Source organism: Myxocyprinus asiaticus, chromosome 5 (genome assembly GCF_019703515.2).
Source record: "Myxocyprinus asiaticus isolate MX2 ecotype Aquarium Trade chromosome 5, UBuf_Myxa_2, whole genome shotgun sequence".
Classification (NCBI taxonomy): Eukaryota; Metazoa; Chordata; class Actinopteri; order Cypriniformes; family Catostomidae; genus Myxocyprinus; species Myxocyprinus asiaticus.
Genome location: NC_059348.1, coordinates 45072218 through 45086442, shown reverse-complemented (window position 1 = coordinate 45086442; position 14225 = coordinate 45072218). Strand labels below are relative to the sequence as shown.

General features: G+C 38.7%; 1 protein-coding gene across 1 annotated transcript in view; it reads left to right on the top strand.

Annotated features, from left to right (window-relative positions):
* Window positions 1–14225, top strand: part of LOC127440307 (unconventional myosin-X-like) — an 81085-nt gene that overhangs the window by 35072 nt on the left and 31788 nt on the right. The window contains exons 9-16 of the mRNA XM_051696817.1: window positions 705–808; window positions 3584–3713; window positions 7810–7928; window positions 8745–8891; window positions 8996–9096; window positions 9219–9285; window positions 9370–9462; window positions 9819–9887. Coding sequence (XP_051552777.1) covers window positions 705–808; window positions 3584–3713; window positions 7810–7928; window positions 8745–8891; window positions 8996–9096; window positions 9219–9285; window positions 9370–9462; window positions 9819–9887 — 830 coding nt within the window. The remainder of the gene's footprint in view (window positions 1–704; window positions 809–3583; window positions 3714–7809; window positions 7929–8744; window positions 8892–8995; window positions 9097–9218; window positions 9286–9369; window positions 9463–9818; window positions 9888–14225) is intronic.

The following is a 14225-nucleotide window of genomic DNA, read 5'->3' as shown; positions in this document are numbered from 1 at the left end:
TTAAAGGAATATTCTAAGTTAAATACCTAAAAACCTTAAACTGCACTATTGAAAACATTAGTGAAATGCAATTGATTGCCATAGAAAATCATTTTGCTTCATTCCTCAGTTTGTATAAACATTATAATGTCTACGAGATGGTCGTGCCAGAAGGTTTAACAACAGAATTGTGAAACTTTATTTTCATTTACATGAATCCTAATTGAATGTTTACATAAAGTTGTATTTAACCCAGAATATTCCTGTAAAGGTGCCTTATAAATTTTGCAGCATCAAGAGGGCTCAAATCTGAAAAATAAACATATATGAGGACAAATTTGTCTAATGCCCCTAAAAAACTACATTTTTGTCCTTCACTAGGGCTAAGATGAAGGAAATCTTATACTGTTGCATTGACATTTATTGGCATTTATTATTTCCGTTTTTACGTTCGACTTGCACTTTCTTTAAAGTCAAAGAGGAAACTTTGACTGGTAAATCATGCACATTAAGACCAAAGACATGCATTAAGAAAGGAAATAGGGTCAGCAACACATTGTGCAAAACTGACTTGCTACGGTTCCCTCAGTTTAGTCATCTAGGTCAGGCTTCACCTGATGATGATGTCACTGTCATTTGAACAGAGCGTCACAGTGAATCAGTACTGTTTTAACACAGTTTCAGTTTGTTTAAGATCTCTCATTCTCCCACTCATCCTTTCACAGAGGCGTTCTCACTCTCCCCACCGGAGAACTTTCACTATCTGGGTCAGTCAGGATGTGTGAAGGACAAAGCCATTAATGACACTGAGACTTTTCAGGAAGTGCTGGTAAGGTAGTCACAACATGACAACATATCGCTGTGTAAATGTTGTAGATCACATAATCGCACTGAACTTAACAAACTGTATTAAAAAAACACCCAACTGCACGAAGGTACATTCTCAATCTTGATTTTATATTATTTTTATTGATTTTAATGTTTTAGTAATGTTAATATTTAAATAAAGCATTAAACCACTCTGCATTGTACGGTATTACTTAACCATGGTCAAAGCAGGATATGAAGCTTACCCCTTAAACGTGGTAAAATCACTAATGCATATACAATGGCTTGTTTCTTTTATAAAATATTGGCAATATGATAAGTGTCAATAATAAATAGTTATTCCACTAAATAATACTGTAGTGGCCAAATCGTACCTCTAAACAAAAGAAATTGGCTCCAGTTGATGTGTTGAATTTTTGTTTTATTGAAACAAAAGAAGTATTCCATAAAAGGTCCACAGAACAGGTAATTCCAAACACGTTCTATGACTGTGACGTGCACAGAACGGGGGCAGCAGGGGCACAAGCCCCTACCCCTTTCGTTCACAAATCTAAAAGAAAAAGGTGAGAAATGTTAATTTAATTTTAATTAAATTAAAATAGTTAAATAAAGCAAAATTGAAATCTCATAATAATCTCACAACAACAGTTATAATCTGTTATTATGAGATCTCTTTGTAAATCACAGCATATTAAAGAGAATTAAGCAAAGATGCCTTTAACAGCACACGCTACAGCAGATCAAGTGGTCCTCTCTATGCCCTACACACTCACAAATGCAGAGCCCTTGAAGTGGGTACTCTGAAGGAAACATGGCATTACTGTATGAATGTACCCTTCGCTAACAGTCTTATGGAAGGGCCCTTCAAGAAAAGATTCATTTTAGCACTTTCGTTTTGAACGAGCTTTCATTGGTGTCCCCTCCTGCAGCAGTGCCCTTCAAGAAACAAAAAATGCAGTTTGGAATTTGCCCCGGAACATCAATGTGCCGTTACCTCACACGAGTAACAGGTCAGATAAAAAGTCCACTCCATGTATTGTGCATTTCATACATCGTGCACTTGCAGTGTAGACAGCTTTATTAATTATAATGGGAGCGGTCATGCCGCATTCAGTGATAGACATTTAATTTGTCTTTTATAGAACATAGAATTTATAGAATTGACATAAACTGAAGGAGCTGTCTGATTCAGCCAAAGCCAGAATGTTTTTTGTTTAAACTAATAAGCAATTAGACTTATCACTTTCAGAAAATACTATGGTATTACCATTTTTTGGACATGTAGTCTACCATGATAACCATTCAAAACCATGGTTCCATCTTGACACCATCATCAGCCATATTATTTCTGTAAGGTCCTATATATTTATACATATTAATGACAGAATACAGAAAATAACATTATAGGAATATTAAAAGAAATGAAGAGAAAGTAATAGAGCCCGATCGATATGGGATTTTTGAGACCGATACGATACCTATTTTAGAGGGGGAAAATTCACTGATTGCCGATATAGTTAATTTTGAGCTGGAATGAAAACAGGCCTTCTTTATGTGGATTGTGCACCGATTTTGCACTGATATGACTCTAAAAAGGTACTCAGAAGGCGGCTTTCTTAAACAAATGTTTTTATCAAAGAATATTTGACATTATTATTATACATTGTCAACATTGGAAAAAGTACAATATTTCCCTCTGAAATGTAGTGGAGTGGAAGTATAAAGTAATAGAAAATGCCATGGTAATACTCAAGTAAAGTACAAGTACCTCTAAATTGTACTAAATTACAGTTTTCTTGCTTATCAAAACATCATCAGCAATATTTTGCTGTTAATGTATAACAAAACAGTCACAAACGTGGGCCTGGGTAGCTCAGCAAGTAAAGACCCTGACTTCCACCCCTGGAGTCGCGAGTTTGAATCCAGGGTGTGCTGAATGACTCCAGCTAGGTCTCCTAAGCAACCAAATTTGCCTGGTTGCTAGGGAGGGTAGAGTCACATGGGGTAACCTCCTGGTGGTCGCTATAATGTGGTTCATTCTCGGTGGGGCATGTGGTGAGTTATGAGTGGATGCTGCGGAGAATAGCGTGAGCCTCTACATGCGCTAGTCTCCGCGGTAACGTGCTCAACAAGCCACGTGATAAGATGCACTGATTGACGTCTCAGACGCGGAGGCAACTGAGATTTGTCCTCCCCCACCCGGATTGAGGTGAGTCACTACGCCACCACGAAGACCTAGAGGGAATTGGGCGTACCAAACTGGGGAGAAAAGTTTTCCCTCCCCCCAAAAAAAGGAAATTAGTTAAGTAATAAGTATATAGTATTACTACTAAAAAAAAATAATAAAAAAATAATTAAAAAAATCAGTGCCCATTTTTAATACTTCCGGCCGTCCCTGCTAAGGTCTTTGCACATCACTGTTCTGTGATACTCAATAGATAGTGTAACACACCAAAATAACACACAGCATAAATACAACAAATATATACAAAACATATAAAGTCTATTATAATGTACTGTACATCTACTAAACCATTTACAAAACGGCTCCAACAAATACAGTTCATTAGCTTAACTGTAGTCTGTTTATAGCCAAGCAAACATCACGCGTTCATATAGAATTTGTGCAGTCACAGTTGTATGTATTGACCCTATCTTTATAACGACTTTTAATTTGGTTCTTCAGATTTTAGTGCTAAAACTATGTTTTATAATTAATGGTTACATTGTTCTCATTCTGTGTTTAAATGCTTATTGACTGTGTGTTCCATGTCAGATTGCTCTGAGGACAATGCAGTTTGAAGAAGAGAACATCAAGGAGGTATTGAGGCTCCTGTCTGGAATTCTGCACGTGGGGAACATTGAGTTTTTAACAGCAGGTGGAGCTCAGGTCTGCTCCAAAACAGGTGAGCACTCTCTTCCTCTCTTTCTTTGTCACTTGCTTTCTTAGTTTTTCTTTCAGTTTTTTCTCTTCATCTGTTTAACTCTCTTTCACTCTTTTTTTCTCTACTTCATATTTTACTTAATATTTTCCTGTTTTTACATGAATCCATTTAATAATCATAAATCAACGAATTATTGAAAAATAATGCACACCCCAAGTTAAATGTATTTATTTATTTTTGGAAAGACTTCATCTATCCAAGCGAAAAGGCTGATGCTAATGGCCATCACCTGCACCTAATCACAAATGTTTAAATAAAATTATGCCTTACTATTACCCATTTTCAGGATGCAAACCAAAACGAAATGCTTTAAAACTTTTAGACTTTATGAAGAAATTTAAGCTTCATGTTTAAATATTTGTTTGATTTGAAAACATGAGCCCAAAAAAAAAAAAAAAAAAAAGAACCAGTATACAAATATACAGTATATGTTAAATGATTCAATAAATAAAATGCCACTGTGTATATTTCCTTTATTTTAACTCCTTTATTAGAATAACAGAGCAAGCGAATTTACAGGAATATAACACAAGCAAAATTTAGTTTCAAACAGACCGCCAGGGGTTTAAATGTTTTTAAAAAGTTTATTATAATAATAAAAAGCCTTTATAAACCACATATTTTTGTTTATAGAACCAGAGTGTGTTTAGAGGTGCAGCTGGTTTAATTTACAACAAACCTGTAGATTTATGACGTATGGTCCGGTTCCGGTCCGCTTGGCAGTGAAGTGTCCATCATTTGAACCAAAAGGCTCGTTTGAGATGCCAAACGCCTCGCCTTGAAAGTACATGAGAGTAGACGGCTACAGTCAGGGGAGGAGTGAAACACGTCGGACAATTCTCACGTCTCGTAGTGGATCAGACACCTACGAGATCAAAGGAAGATATCGCGGGATTCACGTTCATGCACTCTTGCTGATAAAGTGGATATCATTTAAATTCTGTTGCTTTAAAATGAAAATAAATATGATGAAAAGACATTCAATTTAACTATTACTTAATTTCGCCTACAAGATGTGTCTTTCCATCCATTTTTAGTTTAATAAAGACACGTATTTTAGATATTTCAGAAATGTGATACAAATCGCATATCTTATACAGAGATCGAACTGTCAGAGTGTTGGGAATATTCACATATAATTCATACACATAAAACATGATATAAGAGAGAAAAAATCTAAAATTTTTTAGAAGAGAATGAAACATCACAGTTGTTTAATCCAATAAGCATTAAGCTGTGTCGTCAGCAAGTCGTTTCCCATCATGCTTGTAGTTTGCGCGGCTGGAAAAATCCAACTGCGCTTCCTCGCTCTCACGAGACATTTTTGGCGTACGTCACCATGACATCACAGCAAGTCGGACAGATTTGTAACCATCATGCACCTGCCGCTGATCACCGGTAATCGGTTCTGCGCAGAACTTGTTAAACTCAAACGAGCCTAATGTCTTTCTGGTTGAATCCTTCGTAGCAGCTATTAATGATCCCTTCGGATTGGTACGACCCTTCACATGGCGGCCACGATTGTTCCCCCTTCTAAATGCCCTTCGGAGGCAGATTTATCCCATTTGGAACGCAGGAATACTGTACATCTGCTGGTGCAGACGAAAAACCGGACAAACTGGGACAGTTTTTCGAGAAGCGCTATTCAGTTGCGTGTGCAGCAAGAAACATACAGCGCGACGAGCAAATGACTCTTATGAACCGGTTCTTTTTAACCATATGGGCAGAGGTCCAGACCACTGCTGAAGCAGCACATAGACGGCGCTGTCAGGTGGCACCTGTTACTTTTTGGCAGCACTGCTCAGAATGGGCCAATCACAATTAATTTTCACTGGTTGAGGATTTAAAAAAACTATTTTATAGATTCTGCTGTGCTGGATTTTACTGAATCTATCAGTTTTAATTACAAATTACTCCCCAGAGTGAAAAAATTCTCCAATGAGATGTAAAACGTTCTGAGATTTGAATGCGGATCAATGGAGGATTCAGTTTTGTGAGCCGTCGAGTGCCCCCTGCTGTAAGAAAGCTTCGTCTCACAAAACAGGTTGTTTCTGACAACATTTGGTTTAATATCAAACTATGTTGACAAACATGTCCCTTGACTTTTTTAGTCATGAAAAAGCTTTCAAATAGCCAAGACAAAAAAAAAAAACAAACAAAAAAAACTTTTAAAGGTATCCTTCTATAACCTAACCTTCAATAATATGAAATGGCTTGACTCTGTTTTGCACATTTTTTAGAAAATATATTTGAATTTGTCAATTGCCTGAAAAACAAAAATCCTTGTCCCCTTCTTTTGGAACACCACTTCTATGACATTTACAGTTATTTATTTGATTATTTTTTACAAAATTTTAATACAAGCATTTTAATACAAGCAAAACAAAATAATTATTAATAATTTAAAAATAGATTTTGTCCCTTGATTTAATGCAACTGGTGTTATCAATGTTATAACTTTTTTTTATTTTTATATATATAATTTTTTTTAATTTTTTTTTTAACATTTTTTAAAATACAAAAAGTTGTGGAAAATAATTTTTAAGGCCAAAGTTCAAAGGCTGCTTAAATATGTATATAGTGATTTTAACTGTGATATTTTCACACAAATTAATTTGGTGTTGTAACCCATTTAACCCTCATTAGTGTTACCCTTGCTTCGTTCGTGAAATTGAACGGAAAATTTCAATATTTTGTAAGCTGTAAATTCAAAATTTTTTGAGAATGACCCATTGGAAATTGCGGACAGTTCCTCACATAAATCTGTTGTGTGACTTTAGAAAACAAGTAACATAGCACAAGTCATATGGACTACTGTTTACGGACCCAGTTATTCACTTTTGTTGGAAAGCGAAGTGCGTTTTAAGGGAGCACACTACAATTGCACATTAATTTCATCATGAATGAACCAAGAATTTTTACTGTGAGAATATGTAGTTAAAGATGCACATTGAGATATGTTGTACTTGTACTAAGTGGTGTTTTATAAAAATAAATAAATTGAATGAATAAAATATTTTTATTTAAAATGAACAAATAAAGAATGTGTTTCAATGACATCTCGAGCATATTCCTTAAAAACAAATAAAAATGTGCTTGAAAAGTCCTTGAATTTCACTTTGAAGCTTCTGTACAAACCCTGAAAGTAGTGTGTGTGTGAGCAAGCAAGAGAGAGAGAAACTGAGAGAGATCGCGTGTGGGATTACCTGTTTGCTGCGGCTCTCGTCAGCAGTAACATCACTTCAGATTGCCAAGATGTGAGTTTTAGTATACTTCTCAGTGTCGCCATTCTTGTATATAGCTTTCCTGTTGCTACACAACTGTTTTATTAAGTCACAGGGATCCTTTGACATCAAGGCTGTGGCCGGCTCGTGAGTGTGTGTGTGCGCATGTGTATGTGTCCGTGTGTGAGAGTGTGGGTGACAGCGAAATAGAGGGAGAGGGGGAGCATGAGGGTGTAAAGTGGATAAAATAGAAACTGTTGTACTGAACAAGCTTCTGGGGTTCATTTACATCAGGGCTCTGTTTGTTGGTCGTGGCGCGAGTCTCAATGTGTGTGTGCATATGGATGTGTGTCAGTGCGTGTGAGTGTGGGTAAGAGTAAAAGAGAGAGAGAGGAAGTGCAAGGGTGCTTTTCAACATAAATTTAAATAAATATAGGATATTACAGACATTATCTGTCACTTTTTTTCCAATGTATTAAGCCAATGTCTTTGTTTTAATTGGTTATTTCATTGTGGTAGGCTGTACGGCTCTTTGAAATAACTTAAATAAATTGACAAACTGATATGGAACCATTATGCAGCAAAGACCTGGAACTTCTTCATAGCCATTTACTGGAAAATAACTGCACACCTTAGAATGTCTGTCAATCAAGCATTCAACAGACCCGTGGAATAATACGAAATAATCATTAATCAAGTTGTCTCTCTCTGTCTTTTTGTATATTTGTTTGTGTCGTGTCTCTTTGAGCTTGTGACTGAGTTGTTCTGTTTGAAATGGATTGACAATGAGTATATTGTTGTGCATTCATGACTTTTTAACCTTGTTTGTATAGCTCTGAGTAAAGCTGCAGAACTCTTGGGGTTGGATTGTGCCCAGCTGGCTGAAGTTTTGACTCACAGATCCATGATCCTCAGAGGAGAAGAGATCAGCACACCTCTTACTGTAGAGCAGGTAACACAGTTAATACACTTAAACACTTACACAAAATTAAAGTTTCCCATCAAATTTGAAAAAGAAATGATGTCAAAGACCAAACAGTGGTGCTGTACCTCTCCTGCATAGCGTTTGATTTCCAGTACTGACCCAATCCAGACACAACTCAAGTCACAACCGAGTTTGAATATTTAAAAAAAACACAGAGTTGGTAGATTTCACCAGAATACTTCTATAGTCTCAATAAATAGTTTTTCTTCTTTTTGTTATAATGTATACATTTAGAGAAATGTACACTGAACTTCCTAAATTTGCCAATTACAAAAACACCACTGAGTCTCTCCTTCCCTCTAGAGGACTCCATGGGTAACTAGAGTCACTTAATAAAATATCGCTTCATCCAAAAAATGAAAATTCTGTCATCGTTTATTTACCCTAATGTTATTTCAAACTTATTTGAGAAGATGTTAGGAATGTTAGTCTCAGTCACCATTCACTTTCATTGCATCTTTTTTCCATACAACGAAAGTGAATGGTGACTGAGGCTGTCATTCTTCCTAACATCTCCTTTTTTGTCTTGCATGGAAGATAGAAAATCATGCAGGTTTGGAACAACATGAGGGTGAATGAATGATGATTTATTTATTTATTTTTTTTGGTTGGACTATAATTTTAACATAATCACTGCCCAATACAAAAACAGCTTCTGGATAAAGACTCTAAAACGTCACATAACAAAAAATAATTGCATTTATGTGCATTACAGCTATCACAACTAATACCCTTTTAAAACAGAATCTCTCACAGAACACAAATTTAACGTGTGTTGAATAGGCGGTGGACTCACGTGACTCTATGGCTATGGCTCTCTACTCTCAATGCTTCACGTGGATCATTCGTAAATTGAACAGCCGTATCAGTGGCAGTGAAGACTTTAGATCCATCGGCATCCTGGACATCTTCGGGTTTGAGAACTTTGAGGTGAGATTGATGCTAACCAGATTCACACACAGGTTTTAACCCATTGAAAATACCTAAAATCATATAATCCACCTTTCCTCTCTTATTTTCATTTCCTCTCTCAGGTGAACCGGTTCGAGCAGTTCAACATTAACTATGCAAATGAGAAGCTGCAGGAGTATTTTAATAAGCACATTTTCTCCCTGGAACAGCTGGAGTACAACAAGTGAGTGATCATTCAACACACACTCATTGCCAGTCAGACCCAGAGGTATTGAAGTATATCAATCTTAATTCTGTGTGTGTGTGTGTGTGTGTGTGTGTGTGTGTGTGTGTTTGTGTTCACAGAGAAGGGCTGATCTGGGATGATGTCAACTGGATGGACAATGGAGAATGCCTTGATCTCATAGAAAAGGTAAACACTCATGCAGTCACAATACTGTCTAGATTCTGTTGCTCTAGATCTGAGTTTCTTGGTGCATGTGTGTTGTCTTTGCAGAAGTTGGGTTTGCTCGCTCTCATCAATGAGGAGAGTCATTTTCCTAAAGGCACTGATGACACACTGCTGGAGAAACTCCACAGCCAACATTCTGTAAGTTTTATACACACAAACATGCATACATACATCCATTATAATTTCTCTGAATGGCAGCAGGTTTGCATGATCTATAGGCAAGGAAACAACCTTTGTTATATGTTACCTTTTAGATTTATTGGTAAGTTACTTTGGATAAGTGTCTGCTAATGAATAAATGTAAATGAAATGGTTCCAAAGGTTCAATCATGAGTGGGGCAAAGTTAAAATTTTAAGAATCAGTCATGGAAAAACACATATTGATCAATCACTGACCACTGATCAATACGTGTGGTGGTTATTATAGGAAAATATAGGAATTATAATCAATGTGTTGCAAACACTAATCTCACTCTGTTTCTCTGTCTCTGTAGAGGAATCAGTTCTACATTAAACCCCGTGTTGCAGTTCATCAGTTTGGAATCAAGCACTATGCAGGAGAGGTATAGCAGCCTGTCCACTGTGTGTGTGTGTGTATGTTTAAAATGTTTTAATAAGTTGGCATAAATTGCAATTGGCTGATTTTGGTTAGATGTAACTACTTCAACTTTGCAGCAACTACCATTTAAAAAAAGAAATAACAGAAAGCAAAATGTATAAACTTTTTTTTTTATACTTTTTTATACTTTTATACTGTACGTCAAGAAAATTAGCATCTGTACGCATCTTTTAACAGTCATTTCCTTGAAATGACATTTTGCTTATAAAGCAAATGCAACTTCATATGTTGCATAATAAATAAACATCCGTAATTTTTTTATTTTGCTTATTAAATGATATTGCTGAAAAATGTATGCAGATTCTTAAAGGGGTAATGAAATGGAAAATCACATTTTCCTTGATATTTAGACATATTACACTTTATATTATATTTAGAGGTAATTATACTATAAAAACATACTGTACATTTCAGAACTCAAAACTTCCTCACCAGTCTAAAAAGAGCATTTATAGTTCCCACCTGTTTGAAATGTCACATTTTGAAAACTGTGTGTTCGTAATGTCATGAGACATTGCTCAGTTTTATTTACAGTACATGCCCCACAACATGTGTCATCACACCATTGGCCCCGCCCACTTGCTTTCAGTTTGTATTGTGTTCATATTTCAAGCCTTTTTGGCATTTAAAGCTTTTATCTGACTATCCATAATTATACACTATATGGCCAAAAGGTTGTGGACACCATATGTGCTTGATGAACATTTGATTTCAAAACCTTAGGCATCAGTTTCCCCCTTTGCTGTAATAACAGCTTCCACTCTTTTGGGAAGGCTTTCCACTATACTGTTTGTAGTAACATGGCTGCAGGGATTTGCTCTCATTCAGACACAAGGCTATCAGTGAGGTCAGGAACTGATGTTGGTCAATGGGGCCTGACTTACAGTTGCTGTTCCAGTTCACCCCAGAAGTGATCAGTGAGGTTCAGGTCTGGGCTTTGTGCAGGCCAGTCAATTTCTTCCGCGCCAAACACAGTAAATCATTTCTACTACCCTCGTGCAGTTCCTTTAGCGCCTTGGCGGACTTGCAGGAGAGCCATGGCGTGCAGGGCGGAGGCGGCTTGTCCAGCGGTAGAGAGACGACGTAAACCTACAGGCCTTGGACGGGGGCTTTGGGCACCCGCGCCAGGTGGCGGCGCTCTGCGGGCATAGGTGCACCACGAGCGCCTTTATCCACCGGGGGATTGCCGAATATCCCTTGGCCGCCCCACCATCGAGGGTAGTGAGGGCGGGGAAGCTGAAAAGATCGGGACCGGGCAGTAAAAAAGTGCTTCCCACGACCTTGTCAGCTCTTCATGCACTTCCGGGAAGAAAGGAATGGGGGCGGGGCATGGCTTTGAGCGGCTCCGCGAGCCCAGGAACTAATCATCGAGCCGCGAGGGTTCAGGGAAGAGCGGAGGGTTCCATTCTAGCTGACGTTCGCGGCTGCCCGGGAAAGCATGTCATCATCTCCGTGTCAGCCTGTGACTGGGCAATCGTCCCCGAAGGGAGGAGCCCAGCTGAGGCTTCCACGTCTGACTGGACGAGCCCATTCTCCAATGCTGCGCTCGAGAGCTCATCATTTTCGCAGGCTCCGAATAAGAGATCGACCTCGCCGTGAGACGAACCGGCGGACTCATCCGGAAGCCCGATCGGGGCAGACGAGCATGCTGGGGAATGGGAGGTCCGCGGGGGGATACCCGGCGGAGGCGGTCCCATTGGGGTCCCCAAATCGCCCCCAGTGCTAGTCGCGCTGGCCTCATACCCGTGGGTAAAGTGACCGAGGCGGGGAACCTCTGGGGTGGCTTGCTTTCTTACGAAGGCGAGCCGCGACCGCATCATTGCCATGGACATGTCCTCGCAATGAGTACATGACCATCCATGAACGCTGTCTCCACGTGAGCAGTGCCCAGACATGAAAGACAGTGATCGTGACCATCAGAAGGCGAGAGATAACGAGCGCAACCAGGAATAATACACAATCGGAAAGTCATCTTTAAAAAGACACGTCTTTAAAAAGATGTTCCATGTGTGCCGCTCTTTTAGAGAAATATACTCTTTTAGAGAAATATACTCTTATTTCTGCCGAAGCGCCCAGGGGCATTCTCTGCAGTGCACCAGTGCAGAGGAGGGAGAAGCCGCTGAAATGCGCCGTCAGATCCAGCAGAGGTGAATGAACAGTCGTGGGAATTCAGCTCAGTGAGCATGACCATTTGGCTCCGAAGTGAAAATCTGAATGAGTGGTTGCATACCAGCTCCTTTTATACCCGTATGTCCGAGGGAGTGGCATGCAAATACCACTTGCCAATTTTCATTGGCCTTTTATCAAAGACCAGAAGTGTCTCGGGTTCCCAAGGGTGACCCCTAGTGTCACTACATCGACACAATGTCGAGTGAGTGACAGATAGGGAACTATACATTTTTTTTCATCAGTTCGTAAGATTTATTCTAGAATAGATTTTTTAAAATATTTATATCCCTCATTTCATCTGTTGTTGACTGCTCAATTGGAAACATCTTAGTCTCAGATTTCGCCCTGGTGAGTTTAGAGATGTTGCCACATACAGAGAAAAATAAATCATATAGTTGCCGCTTTAATGTATCCCTTTTTCAAAATCCTGATTTCCAACAAATGTTAAAGACTGAAATCAATGTTTACATGGAGACCAACTGGTCCTCAGTATCCTCTGTGGGTGTGGCTTGGGAGGCACTTAAGGCCTCATTCATCAAAAAATCCAAAGCACGAGAACTCGTGGAGTTGGAAGAGAATATTAAAAGTGCTGAGGCAGAGCTGAAGTGTCGAATGTCATCTGATGGCCTCAGAGAATTGACCCGATTGAAATACAGATATAATACTATTTTGTCACGGAAAGTGGAGTTTTGGTTGTTCAGGGCAAGACAGTCATACTTCGAGTCGGGGGACAAAGCAGGGAAGCTTCTGCCAAGATAAAACAGAAAGAGTCTTTTCCTGCCATTCCCTCAGTGAAATCTGTTGGTGGTGAAATATTTACCACAGCCATTGATATTAATAATGCTTTTAAAGAATTCTATCTTTATCTTTATAGTTTCACGTCTTCGTCTACTGATGAAGATATTAGAAAATTTGTGGAACCATTAGAACTCCCTAAATTCACGACTGAGCAAAAAAATTCTCTTGATTCTGAGATAAACTTGGAGGAGCTTGACAAGGTAATTAAGGCCTTGCCCACAGGCAAGGCTCCGGGGCCAGATGGTTTTGCAGCTGAATTTTTTAGATCTTATGCTGCAGAACTGGCTCCACTTTTATTAGAAGTTTATACAGAATCATTAAAGAATGGAAAGCTTCCACCAACCATGATGCAAGCCCGGATCAGTCTGATTCTTAAAAAGTACAAAGATCCAAGCGAGTGTAAGAGTTACCATCCAATTTCCCTGATCAAGCTAGATGTACAAATATTGTCAAAAATTCAGGCTAATCGATTAAGTAAAGTTATGACATCTCTTATACATATAGATCAGGTGGGGTTTATTAGGGGCCGCAGCTCTTCTGACAACATTAGGCGTTTCATCAGTATCATGTGGTCAGTGGCGAATGATCAGACTCCGGTCGCTGTCATCTCACTTGACGCCGAAAAGGCATTTGATATGGTAGAATGGGATTATCTTTTTTAGATTTTGGAAATATACGGGTTTGGGAGTACATTTATTGGTTGGATTAAGTTACTTTATAGCTACACCCTGTAGCTGCGGTACAATCAAATGGATTAATTTCAGATTATTTTACTTTGAATAGGGGCACCCGGCAGGGTTGCCCTCTTTCCCCATTATTGTTCTGTCTTGCCCTGGAACCATTAGTAGCTGCGATAAGAAAGGAGGATTTTCCAGGGGTGGTGGCGGGAGGTGTGGCGCATAAGCTTTTGCTTTACGCAGATTATATTTTATTATTCGTCTCTGAACCTACTAGATCTATGCCTTGCCTCCACAGAATTATTAATTCCTTTAAGTTTTCAGGATACAAAGTCAATTGGTCTAAATCCGAAGCTTTGCCATTGACAGCATACTGCCCAGTAATCCAGCCGGGCACTTTCCAGTGGCCCAAACAGGGCATTAAGTATTTGGGCATTTTAGTCCCAGCAAAATTGTGTGATTTAGTTAGAGTTAATTTTGACCCCTTAATAAAACGGTTTTCGAGCGATGTGGACAGGTGGGCTTAATTGCATTTATCTATGATCGGGAAAGTTAATGTTATTAAAATTAAATTATTTGCTGCAGTCTCTCCCTATAGATGTCCCCCTCTCTTATTTCAAGCAATTTGATAGCATAGC